This window comes from Microchirus variegatus, assembly GCF_963457635.1.
Source record: "Microchirus variegatus genome assembly, chromosome: 6".
Taxonomy (NCBI): Eukaryota; Metazoa; Chordata; class Actinopteri; order Pleuronectiformes; family Soleidae; genus Microchirus; species Microchirus variegatus.
In genome coordinates, this window is record NC_139807.1 from 33,845,707 (window position 1) to 33,859,105 (window position 13,399).

A 13,399-nucleotide genomic window follows, 5' to 3' on the forward strand; every position below is an offset into this window, starting at 1 on the left:
CATGTCCTCTCAGTGGTGGACACATGTCCTCTCAGTGGTGGACACATGTCCTCTCAGTGGACACATGTCCTCTCAGTTGACACATGTCCTCTCTGTGGACACATGTCCTCTCAGTGGACACATGTCCTCTCTGTGGACACATGTCCTCTCAGTGGTGGACACATGTCCTCTCAGTGGACACATGTCCTCTCAGTGGTGGACACATGTCCTCTCAGTGGACACATGTCCTCTCAGTGGTGGACACATGTCCTCTCAGTGGACACATGTCCTCTCAGTGGACACATGTCCTCTCAGTGGTGGACACATGTCCTCTCAGTGGACACATGTCCTCTCAGTGGACACATGTCCTCTCAGTGGTGGACACATGTCCTCTCAGTGGACACATGTCCTCTCAGTGGACACATGTCCTCTCAGTGGACACATGTCCTCTCAGTGGTGGACACATGTCCTCTCAGTGGACACATGTCCTCTCAGTGGACACATGTCCTCTCTGTGGACACATGTCCTCTCAGTGGACACATGTCCTCTCTGTGGACACATGTCCTCTCAGTGGTGGACACATGTCCTCTCAGTGGTGGACACATGTCCTCTCAGTGGACACATGTCCTCTCAGTTGACACATGTCCTCTCTGTGGACACATGTCCTCTCAGTGGACACATGTCCTCTCTGTGGACACATGTCCTCTCAGTGGTGGACACATGTCCTCTCAGTGGACACATGTCCTCTCAGTGGTGGACACATGTCCTCTCAGTGGACACATGTCCTCTCAGTGGTGGACACGTCCTCTCAGTGGACACATGTCCTCTCAGTGGACACATGTCCTCTCAGTGGTGGACACATGTCCTCTCAGTGGACACATGTCCTCTCAGTGGACACATGTCCTCTCAGTGGTGGACACATGTCCTCTCAGTGGACACATGTCCTCTCAGTGGTGGACACATGTCCTCTCAGTGGTGGACACATGTCCTCTCAGTGGTGGACACATGTCCTCTCTGTGGACACATGTCCTCTCAGTGGACACATGTCCTCTCTGTGGACACATGTCCTCTCAGTGGTGGACACATGTCCTCTCTGTGGACACATGTCCTCTCAGTGGTGGACACATGTCCTCTCTGTGGACACATGTCCTCTCTGAGCGTCTCTGTGTCTCTGTGTCGTCTCATGCCAAACATTCCTTTGCTTTATAAATAATTCTGTGCTCGTGTTTCTCTTGGTTCTAATTCATGTCTCTGTTTTTACAGCAAATCAGTTCAAACACAAGTGGAAAACATTCTGGTGAGTTTTAGAATCATCTTTAAATGATTTTACGCAGCTTTTCTTATGTTTTCTAATGTTTTGATGTATTTTCATATAAATGACAGCAGTTTTTAAAGAGGTCACAGTGACTGAGCTGAAGTGAAAACCCCTGAAAGTCAATGATTATTATTATTATATTTATATTTTATTAGTAAAGAGTTTATTGACGCTCACACGCTCACACACTCATCACATGGTTCAATAAATAAGATTCTGGTCTTTGTCTTGTGAATCAAAGACACGCCCACTTTAAAGGTCAAAGGTATTTAAGGCTTTAACTTTATTTCAATAATAAAAGTCATGTGACTTATAACCAGGTTCATGGATCCAGGTCAGAGAAGTTCAGAGGTCAAAGTTCAAGGAAAACAAAGGAATTAAAATTCAAATTTAAAATTCATTTATTAAAACAAACAAACAAAAAAAACTCCTTTACATTTCTGCAGACGCCAAAGTGATCACATGACACGTCTTCATGTATAGACATATATGTCTATGTATATGTATATGTATATATATATATATATATATATATATATATATATATATATACATATAGACATATATATATATATATATATGTCTATATATATAATGTATGTATACAGGCACCACCTGTCTTTATACACAGTATACATACTGTGTGTATATACAGTATGTATAAACACTTACCATATATAGTGTATAATATATACATAATGTATATATGTATACTGTGTATAAAATCAGGTGGTGACTCACAAAAACAAAACTATTGGTTTAAATCCAACTTTAACTCAACATAGTTAATATATGTAAATAAATAAATATATATATATATATATATATTACACTTTTCTGTCTGTGTTTGTGTGTGTCTGTGTGTGTCTGTGTCTGTAGTTTGTCAGTGTCAGTAATGTGACCAGTATACATATGTATATATATATGTATATATACGTATATATAATGTAATAAGTGAGTTGTAACGTCTTGTCCACAGAAAGACGTAGATCACTTCTCAGACGTAGAGAAACTCTTCCTCTACCTTCAGTTGCCTTCAGGTCCAAACAGCAGCTGCTGCTCTGATAAAAGGTGAGAGTCACGTCTATATTTATGAGATATAAATATATCATAAATATCATATATACTGCGTGTACATATATATCATAAAGAGCTATCATAAAGATAGCTCTGAATATAAATATATTTTTCAAACTCTTTTCTATGAAGTATTTACATTCTTTCTCCCCCAGACCTGAGCATAAATAACACACACACACACATATATATGTATATATGTGTGTGTGTGTGTTATTTATGCGTTTGTGTTTGTCAATAGTGTTTATCTCTAATCTGCTGATCAATAATCCACAGTGAGCAGAACGCTCTGTCGTCCAGTCGCTCTCAGCAGATTTACGCCTTCAACTGGATACGAAACCATTTAGAGGAACATCCTGAAACTTCTCTGCCCAAACAGGAAGTTTACGACGAATACAAGTGAGTTTACGTCTGTGCACATGGAGAGGAGAGACTGGTGTGTCTCTATGAATGAATGAATGAGTGAATGAGTGAATGCGTGAATGAGTGAAACTTCTCTGCCCAAACAGGAAGTTTACGAATATAAGTGAGTTGACATCTGTGCACATGGAGAGGAAAGACTGTGGTGTCTCTCTGAATGAATGAATGAATGAATGAATGAGTGAGTGAGTGAGTGAGTGAGTGAGTGAGTGAGTGAGTGAGTGAATGACTGAATGACTGACTGAATGACTGAGTGACTGAGTGAATTAATGAGTGAATGACTGAGTGAATGAGTGAGTGAATGACTGACTGAATGACTGAGTGACTGAGTGAATTAATGAGTGAATGACTGAGTGAGTGAATTAATGAGTGAATGACTGAGTGAATGAGTGAATGACTGAGTGAATTAATGAGTGAATGACTGAGTGAATTAATGAGTGAATGAATGACTGAGTGAATGACTGAGTGAGTGAATGAGTGAGTGAATGAGTGAGTGAGTGAATGAGTGAGTGTGTGAGTGAATGAGTGAGTGAGTGAATGAGTGAGTGTGTGAGTGTGTGAGTGTGTGCAGCTCCAGCTTCAGTATAAATAGCAGCAGCATGTGTTGGTAACATTAGAACGGAAAAACTGAGACACTGAACTGTTACATAACTTTGTTCTGTTTCACTGTAGCAGAAATACTGAGGCTCTAGAAAGACTGACGCCACCTTAGGACAGAGACGGTAGGACAACAGACGTTAGGACAGACGGTAGGACAGACGGTAGGACAGACGTTAGGACAGAGACGTTAGGACAGACGTTAGGACAGACGTTAGGACAGACGTTAGGACAGAGACGTTAGGACAGACGTTAGGACAGACGTTAGGACAGACGTTAGGACAGAGACGTTAGGACAGACGTTAGGACAGGTATTGGGACAACAGATGTCAGGACAGACAGGCGTGATAATCTCAACTATCATCCACTCATGTGATAATCTCAACTATCATCCACTCATGTGATAATCTCAACTATCATCCACTCATGTGATAATCCCAACTATCATTCACTCTTGTGTTTCAGGGGCTTCTGTGATAATCTCAACTATAATCCACTCAGCGCCGCTGATTTTGGCAAAATGATGAAAAACGTCTTCCCAAACATGAAGGCACGACGACTCGGCATGAGAGGAAAATCTAAATATCCTTTAGTGGTGGACTGTGTCTGTGTCAGTGTCAGTGTCAGTGTCAGTGTCAGTGTCAGTGTCAGTGTCTGTGACTGTGTCTGTGTCTGTGTCAGTGACTGTGACTGTGACTGTGTCTGTGTCTGTGTCTGTGTCAGTGTCTGTGTCTGTGTCTGTGTCAGTGTCTGTGTCAGTGTCTGTGTCTGTGTCAGTGTCTGTGTCTGTGACTGTGACTGTGTCTGTGTCTGTGTCAGTGACTGTGTCTGTGTCAGTGTCTGTGTCTGTGTCTGCGTCTGCGTCAGTGTCTGCGTCTGTGTCTGTGTCTGTGTCTGTGTCAGTGTCTGCGTCTGCGTCTGTGTCAGTGTCTGTGTCAGTGTGTCAGTGTCTGTGTCAGAGTCTGTGTCAGTGTCAGTGTCAGTGTCTCTGTCAGTGCCTGTGGTCACAGACCATCTGCTGCTGCAGATAAATATAGACAGTAACGTTACATGAGCGAAGTCATGTGATGAGTACGACTGACTTCCTGCCCCGCCCACCTCTGTGCTGCCTCTGTATGCACACAGAGGCTCCCTCTCTCCCTCAGTCAGATGAGTTAATTCCTGTTTAATCTCAGTGTTGTAATCTTAACTCCAGATCACATATTGTTACAGTGGATTAAGGAAGAGACCGTTTGTCCAGATGCCGTCGTTACCAACGCTGGACCTCCACAAAACAGCAGAAGGAGTGAGTATTCCACTGTAATCTGGATAATCTGTGACGTCATGATGGACAAACACAGGTTTAGTTGAGCTTAAAGGGATAGTTAGGAATTTTGGACATAAGACCTATTTTTCCAACTCAGCCGGTGTGATGTAGACGTCTGGAGCTATGGCTAGCGCAAGTCAGCAAGTGGCGCTAGCTACCATGCTAACTTGTTGCATGGAATAATATTTGAAACAAAACTAACGTCGCATCGCATGAATTTTTGAGGGACTACTTTCTCAGCACTATACTTCCGCCGCTGCCGCCGCTGCTGCTGCTGCTGCTGAGACATAAATCCTTCAAATTGCAAGGTTGGTTTTATTTCAAACATTCTATCAACACAGATATGTACATTGATAGTCCAGTGTTTTATTTGATTTGCCTCGGGTGCACTGTGGAGTCAGTATGAGTGTTTTTAATGCCATGCTAACTTGTACCATTGACTTGCGCTAGCCATAGCATCAGCGAACTCTGCAACTAGAAGAACTGAATGAAATTTCTTGAAAACATCTCCAGACGTCTCCATCACACCGTCTGAGTTGGAAAATAGGTCTTATGTCCAAAATTCCAAACTATCCCTTTAAGTCCAGGTTTGAGTCGTTGTGTGACGTGTGCAGCTGCAGTGTGACGTCCTTGAGTCTCCAGCTCATCTGAGCAGCATCAAGGAGGAGGTGAGGTTTGCAGCCTGTGACCTGGTGTGTGAGTGGGCTCAGAAGGTCCTGAAGCGTCACTTTGACTCTGTGGAAGATCTCGCTCGCTTCCTCATCGACAGCCACTACATCAGCAACAAGTCTCTGGCTGCTCTCACCATCGTGACGGGGACGACAGGTAAACGCAGACTCACACGACCTCGTCGTGACACCTGGTGGCGTGTGTGTGTCACTGCACTGAAGCTCCTGCCTTTCCTTCACTGCAGAGGTGAAGACTCAGGCGTCGGCGTCGGCGTTCGTTCCCACGGCCGAGGCTCTGTCGTTCCAGCCTCAGGTGACCAACCTGTCGTCGCCGTCTGTGGATGCAAAGCAGCAGCTGCAGAGGAAGATCCAGAGGAAACAGCAGGAACAGAAGCTTCACTCTCCTTCACCAGGACACGAGCAAAGCAAGAGGGACGACGAGGGCGGGCCTTGTCTTAGCCCCGCCCCTCACTCGCCGCCTCCGTCCATAGGCATCGTGGTCGCCGCTGTGCCGAGTCCCATCGTGGTGAGATTAATGTTATTAATGATCTTTGTTTTAGTTTGACCAACACGACTTCTCCCTCACTCAAATATATGAATATATAAATAATATAATAAAGTCAGGATCAACGTGGAGTCAAAGCTTTATTTAAACACTGTAAACAGAGTCATGTGACTGCACACGTCCTCACTGTTAGAACAAACGCTGCTTCACCTTCTGCTGAGGGATTAAAACGTCTTCTTTACACATGAGATGAAGAATAAAAGAGCTAAAGCCAGAGCTAATGTTAAAGCTAAAGCTAGAGCTAAAGCTAAAGTTAAAGCTAAAGCTAGAGCTAAAGTTAAAGCTAAAGCTAGAGCTAGAGCTAAAGTTAAAGCTAAAGCTAGAGCTAAAGCTAAATCTGTCTGTAAAAGTAGCATTGGGCTATGCTACAACCATCCATTCATCCATCCATTGTTCATCAAACATCCATCCATTCATCAATCTATTCATCCATTCATCCATCCATCCATCATCCATGATCAATCCATTCATGCATTCATTCATCCATCCATTAATCATTCGTCCATCTATTCATCCATCCATCATCCATTATCCATCTCTTCATCCATTCATTCTTCCATCATCCATGAATCCATTCATCCATCTATTCATTCATCCATCCATCCATCATTCATTCATCCATTATCATTCATCCATCATTCATTCATTCATCCATCCATTTTTTCATCCATTCATCCATCTATTCATCCATCATTCATTCATCCATCCATTATCATTCATTCATCCATTCATCATCAATCCATTCATCATTCATTCATCCATACATCAATCCATTCATCCATCATCCATACGTCGATCCATTCATCCATCCATTCATTAATCATTCATCCATCCATTAATCATTCATCCATTCATCATCCATTATCAACCATTCATCAATTCATCCATCCATTCATCACCCATTCATCCATCCTCTATGTCTTGATCCTCCTCATGAGGTCATTGTGGTGAAGCTGCTCCAAACTCAACTGTCATAGTGTGAAAGGGGCAGAGTCTCAGTAACTAACAGTAACTTTGTAACTGAGTAGATCTGAGTCCTCTCTTCTTCTTCTTCTTCTTCTTCTTCTTCCTCTTCCTCTTCCTCTCCTCAGGACCACAGGAGCAGACAGATGATGTCTCCTCTGACCACAGTGGAGAACAAAGTGCTGCCCATTAACTTCCAGATGGTGACTCAGTCAGTTCAGCCCAGAACCCTGCAGAACATTCTGCCCGCCGCAGGGGGAGAACGCAGCGCAGCTCGCCAGCGCTACGCCCAGATCCTGCCCAAGCCTTTGAGCAAACCTTTGAGCACCACGGCCATCGCTCTGCACTCTCCCTCGGCCATGATCATCGCCAACAACAGCCCCATCACAACCGTCATGACCACGTGTCACGTCAGCCCGGTCAGTTTGGTCAAGATGGCCACCATTTCTCTGGCACCAAGCAGCAGCAGCAGCATCAGCAGCATCAGCAGCAGCAGCAGCAGCATCAGCAGCAGCAGCAGCAGTACATCCCTGACCCTGCATTCTGCAGGTGTCAGCAGTTCTGCAGCTGCAGATGCAGAGGAGAACATGAGGAGTTCCTCTGCAGTGGTCAGTTCAGAGCAGAACATCCGCAGTCACAGCACAGATGTTGAAATGGAAGTTGAAACCATTCATAAAAACAGTCAAACACAAAATCCCAGCAGTCTCATTTTGTCTGGAGGAGAAACTGTGAGCAGATGTGGAATCTCTGGCCAGAGAGCAGCCAGTGTTCCTATTCCTCACAGCAAAGGCTTTTTAGCTCTGGAGGAAATCTCTGGAAAGTCCTTCTCCAGCATCTTCTCTACAGCAGCCGTTAGCAGCAACATTAGCTCCAGTGAAACGGCTTCTCCTCAAAACACCTGCACTGTTCCTTCACTGAACGTCAGCGCAGCAGAAAACGCTCGGCTGACATCAGCAAAGCAAGGCTTCTTATCCACCAAGAGCCTCAGGAAACGCTCGGGTCTCAGCCCGGACCTTTCACCGGTCAAACGGGTTTTCGTGCCCCGGCAGGCAGCAGGGGGCGCTGCCGGTCTGGGACATGGCCTCAGAAAGACGGCGGGTTATGTGTCCGAGGCAGCGGGTCCAGTTAGACCTGAGAGCGCTCCTGTGAGCAGGGAGGTGGAGGTGAGGATGAACTCCTCTGCTCTCAGCTCGTCCTCCTTCAGCAGCTCTGGGTTTTACTCTGTTGCCAAAACACAGAGTTCAGCCCCGAGAAAAAACACTGCAACTGTTATGGAAACCAGCTCCGTCTGTCACGCATTAACACAGCAGCAGCATCATCAGCAGCAGCATCATCAGCAGCAGCATCATCAGCAGCAGCAGCAGCAGCAGCAGCAGCATCATCATCTGATCCCTGACAGTCGTCCTGATGATGCTGATGCTGAAGCTTCTCTTCAGAGCTTCACTCAGTTCAACCCTGACTTTGTGAGTCAGGCTTCATCGTGCGCTCACACACACACACACACACACACACACATGGACTACTTCCACTTTGACGACGATGTCACTCAGGACAGCATCGTGGAGGAGCTGGTGCAGATGGAGGAGCAGATGAAGCTGAACAGACTGACCAACACCACGGCGCCGGACCACATCCTGTCCGCCGGTCAGTCGGTGGCAGCGTTCTATCAGCCTGTGAACAGCAGCTGTGACCTCCTCCAGACGCCCACGCCGACCTCGGAGCTGATGGGAGGAGGCGGAGTCCTGAGCGCCGAGAGCCCCTGCTCAGGCATGGCCTCCACCACGCCTGTAGACAGCGCTCTGGGCAGCAGTCGCCACACTCCGGTGGGCACGCCGCTGTCCGGCTGCAGCAGCACGGTTCCTCCCAGTCCAGTGGAGTGCAGGAACCCTTTTGCCTTCACGCCCATCAACTCCAGCATCACTGGTTTCCATGACGACAGCGCGGTCTCCATCAGCCCCGTCAAACCCATGCAGAGGCCGACGGCCACACACCCGGATAAGACCCGGCTGGAGTGGATGAACAACAGCTACAGCAGCAGCAGCATCAGCAGCAGCAGCAGCAGCAGCAGCAGTCTGCAGCAGTCTAACAGTGGAATCCTGCCCAGTTATCACGGACTCATCGACGACCACTTCCAAAAACCTCACGCTTTCGCCGTCCCCCATGCGCGACACCATGACGGTAGTTTTGGTCGCCTGACTCCGGTCTCGCCCGTCGCTAACATGAGCAAACAGGAAGGTTTCGCCGTTCCTGCTCCTCTGGATAATAAAGGCGCTCAGTTCCGGTGTCGCAGCGTCAGTCCTGCCGTGCGTCAGAGGAGCTTCTGTGGAAACGTGGCGGCGAGCGGCGCTCATGTCGCGGCGGCGGCGTCGCCCTTCAACGCTCCCGTCACACCTGAGCTGTTGAACATCTTTGCTAACAGCCAGGGCGTTAGCAGCTTAGCCCAGCGTAGCCGCTCCGTGCCGCTCAACGTCATGATGCAGACGGACGTCCTGCCCTCAGCGGCTCAGCCCTGCAGGAACTTCAGCAGTGTCCTCCTCAACAAGCTGGACCCTGATGAAGGTCTGCGAGGGCTGGGCATCGGGAATTTAACCTGCAGCTACGACGCACGCATCAACCTCACTCACATTCTGGAGTCTGAGCCCAGCCACCTCACCATGACCTCTGACCCCAGCAGGACCTGCACTGACAGTCACCTCATGATGACCTCTGACCCCAGCAGGACCTGCACTGACAGTCACCTCATGATGACCTCTGACCCCAGCAGGACCTGCAAGTTACAGCAGTCGGATTTTCTCATGGAAACAAACGAACAAATGATTCTTTCATCAAGTGACGGTCAGTTATCCTGTGGAGATCTGCAGGACCAGTCCATCATGGTCAGTCTGAACCAACATCAGCATCATCAGCAGCAGCTTCAGCATCATCAGCAGCAGCATCATCATCAGCAGCAGCTTCAGCATCAGCAGCAGCAGCAGCAGCAGCAGCTGGACTTCACAGTCAAAGACCTGCTGACAGACAACAGTCACCTGGTGGATCAGGTGTCGTCTCTGAGCTCTGGAGCAGCAGATTTCCTCCCGTGTGAAATCAGGATGACTTCAGAACTCTCTGCGAGCATCAATGATCTGAATTCACTGGACACTAATCTGCTGTTTGATCCCAATCAGCAGCATCATCAGCAGCAGGTGCATCATCAGCAGCAGCAGCATCATCAGCAGGTGCAGCAGCAGCAGGTGCAGCAGCAGCACCAGCATCATCAGCAGCAGCAGGTGCATCATCATCAGCAGCAGCAGCAGGTGCATCATCAGCAGCAGCAGCAGCAGGTGCATCAGCAGCAGCAGCAGGTGCATCAGCAGCAGCATCAAGGTCAGTATCCACAGAGTGGTTCAGAGGAGCTGGTCAACGATCAGCTGTTTCAGCAGATTACAGAGACCACACATTCAAGTGGACTGGACTGGTTAGAGAGCAAAGATCAGACCACTGTTGGACTGATGGGCTGAGGACAGAAGACAGAAGACAGAAGACTGAGGACAGAAGACAGAGGGTCTTCTTATGTTTATAATAACATACATTGGAACAGTGGACTCAGTGACTTTGCTCCAGTTCCTGAACTTTCTGAAGTTCTCGAAGTTCCTGAAGTTGTGAAGTTTGTGAACTTTCTAAAGTTCCTGAAGTTTGTGAACTTTCCAAAGTTCCTGAAGGTCCTTAAGTTCCTGAAGTTCCTGAAGTGCCCGGCTGAAAACAAAGATGCTGCCACGCTCGTCAGAGAACTGACGTTGACCTAAGTGCATTTGCTCGTGTTAAAGAGAGGAAACGAAGATCTTTAATTCTTCTGTGTTTGAGTTTCTATGATGAAGAGCATCAGTCTGTGACAGCAATAACCTTCATCATCATCATCATCATCCTCATCATCATCATGAAGAGAAACTCTCTCTTCTCCATCTCATTGAATGTAAATCATCAGTGATCATTGATGATAACACGTCTGTGAATTTAACGTAACAGTGGAACACGATCATGTTTCAGACTGATGAACACACGACTTATCGCCTTATTTTTAAACTAAAAAAAACATTGTGATGTCATCAGAAGAATCCCTTTAATCTATATGCAAAGTCTTTTCATCCAAAGATATCGTATTATGATATAGCAATACACACGTGTGAGTGCAACTCTGATCATATATACTGTGTATACGTATATATATATATATATATATGTACACGTCACATGTTCTGCTGTATGTGATGATGATGTAAGTGCAGCTTTTTAAGGTGAAACAGAACAAAGAGTGAAACGATTGAAGGTTTTAATCTGAAATCAAAGAAGAAATCGAAGAATCAAAGGATCAGAGGATCAAAGGATCAAAGGAAGTGCTCTGACAATCTCACACTGGACTTTGATGATGATGATGATGATGAAGATGATGATGATGATGATGATGATGATGAAGATGAAGATGAGCAGACTTTTAAAGACAGAATGCTTCCAAAGGTTTTCGTCCAAACCAAAGACTTTTAAATAATCACAATAATAATAATAGATATTTGCAGCAAAAACATTTGTTTCTAAAACATTTTGTTTTTCATTTATAGTTTTTTATGCTTTTTTTAACAGAAAAAAAACCTTGTGACTGTTTCTGTGTTAGTGTTTGAGCCGTCTGTGTGTGTGTGTGTGTGTGTGTGTTCTTGTACTTGCATTATACTGAGGACCAGTGAGGGGTTTTTACAAAGTGGGGACATTTTGTCCGGTCCTCACTTTGTTTTCAGTGAAATCACTTCCTTAGGTTGTAAACATGTTATACTCTGTTTTTAACAGGTCCTCAATTTTCCAGCTCTGGTGTTTCACACACTTTTTGCTCTGGGGCTCCACCTGCAGACATGTTATTGTACTGCACCCAGTAGTTCTTTATAGATGTCATTCATGAAGTACATATTTGTAATTGTGATGATTTATAAAGTGGGGATATAAAATGCTGGTCCTCAATTTGTCTGCACTTTTACCTGGTCCTCAGTATGCAGCAAGTACAAGAGTGTGTGTGTGTTTCTTGTACAGATATTTATTCAGAAGCTGTTGTTTGTACAGAAACGTTCAAACGTATATAACAATGTGAATCCTCTATAATCTTTATAATCTGCACTGTTTCCTCTAAAGTGTCCTAACTTCAAACACATGTAGCCTCATTATTTATGCGCCCATATATGGTCAGCCTGGGGTTTTTGTTGAGACGTGAACTTGACATACGAATCATTTTAGTTCTTCTAACTGGAATTCTGTAGGAAATGTAGCCGTTAAAAAAAAGCTTTGCACAAAGATGAAATAATGATGAGCCGTGACGTTGATATTCATTATCGTGTTTAATCCCACAGATTATGAAGTGTTTAATCTCTGTTGAAGCAGACTGTAGCAGTGACATTATACTCAGCTTTAAACATTTATTTATTTTCAGCTTTTGACTCTTTGTCAGTTTTTCATGTGAAAACATGATGTCTTGTTTAATGAAGGGATGCACCATATTATTATGGGCTTTATCATATATATATATATAATGACTAAATGATCCACTTCCTCCTTGACTTGTATGATGGCGCCCATGAAGAAAGTTTACATCTACATCTACATAAGTATTGATAGTAGTGATAATATTAATATTATTAATATAAAATATAATCTTGTCGCTGCAGAAGAGACTAAATTAACTCTCTGGTAAAAGTCCAGTATGGTGCATCTCCTCTAACTCTTCAGTGTAAGAATGTTGCTGAGGTCATTTATTTATTTATTCTTCTCTGTGTTTGTAACAGGAAGTGTTTGTTGATACTGATTTTTAACGATTTTTAAGGCTAATAAACATTTGTAAGTTGTCACGTATCCTGGACTCAGAGTTTCTTCTCTGTCGTGAGTCAAAGTGGATTCTTTTCTGTTCACGTCATGTAAACAACGTGGTTCTCTGTCAGTCACTGACCTTTAAACACAGACACAGTACTGACACTGTTACAGACACTTACAAGGGCATTTTTACAGACACAGTACAGAAAGAAAGACCCAAAGATAAAGATTATATTTGGACGATCAAAGGTGAGATCATTGTGATTTCATCAACACTTTGTTTAAATGATATCTGACTAAATATAAATGTTTCTGTGGAGATGGACGAGGTGATGAGAAGGTCAGTGTTTTAAAGTGTTTCCTCTGACACAAGAACACAGACTTCAACCATCAAACTATCTCTGTCCTTCAGCTGTTCTGCTTTTAACAGGACGACCAATCAGAGGACGACTGTCACTGTGTCTCCTCCACCAATCAGAGGACGACTGTCTGTCTGTTGATTCTGTCTGTTGATTCTGTCTGTTGATTCTGTCTGTTGTCTCTGGCCACCTCGTGACCTGTTGAAAAGAAATTGAAACCCACATTTCAACAGTTAAAAAGACAAATATTTTGAATTAATATTTTCACATTACATTAAATATTATGTACATTAGACTCTAAATAACATAGTTATAAGACTTTTGTGG

At 44.7% G+C, this 13,399-nt stretch overlaps 1 protein-coding gene across 1 annotated transcript in view; it reads left to right on the forward strand.

Annotated features, from left to right (window-relative positions):
• The window catches only part of LOC310928221 (DNA-binding protein RFX7-like), a 15,244-nt gene extending 2,498 nt beyond the window's left edge, over positions 1–12,746 (forward strand). The window contains exons 2-9 of the mRNA XM_083890725.1: positions 1,243–1,276; positions 2,274–2,365; positions 2,648–2,770; positions 3,854–3,970; positions 4,589–4,673; positions 5,309–5,519; positions 5,608–5,888; positions 7,019–12,746. Coding sequence (XP_083746851.1) covers positions 1,243–1,276; positions 2,274–2,365; positions 2,648–2,770; positions 3,854–3,970; positions 4,589–4,673; positions 5,309–5,519; positions 5,608–5,888; positions 7,019–10,387 — 4,312 coding nt within the window. The 3' untranslated portion in view covers positions 10,388–12,746. The remainder of the gene's footprint in view (positions 1–1,242; positions 1,277–2,273; positions 2,366–2,647; positions 2,771–3,853; positions 3,971–4,588; positions 4,674–5,308; positions 5,520–5,607; positions 5,889–7,018) is intronic.
• The last annotated feature ends 653 nt before the right edge of the window (positions 12,747–13,399 follow it).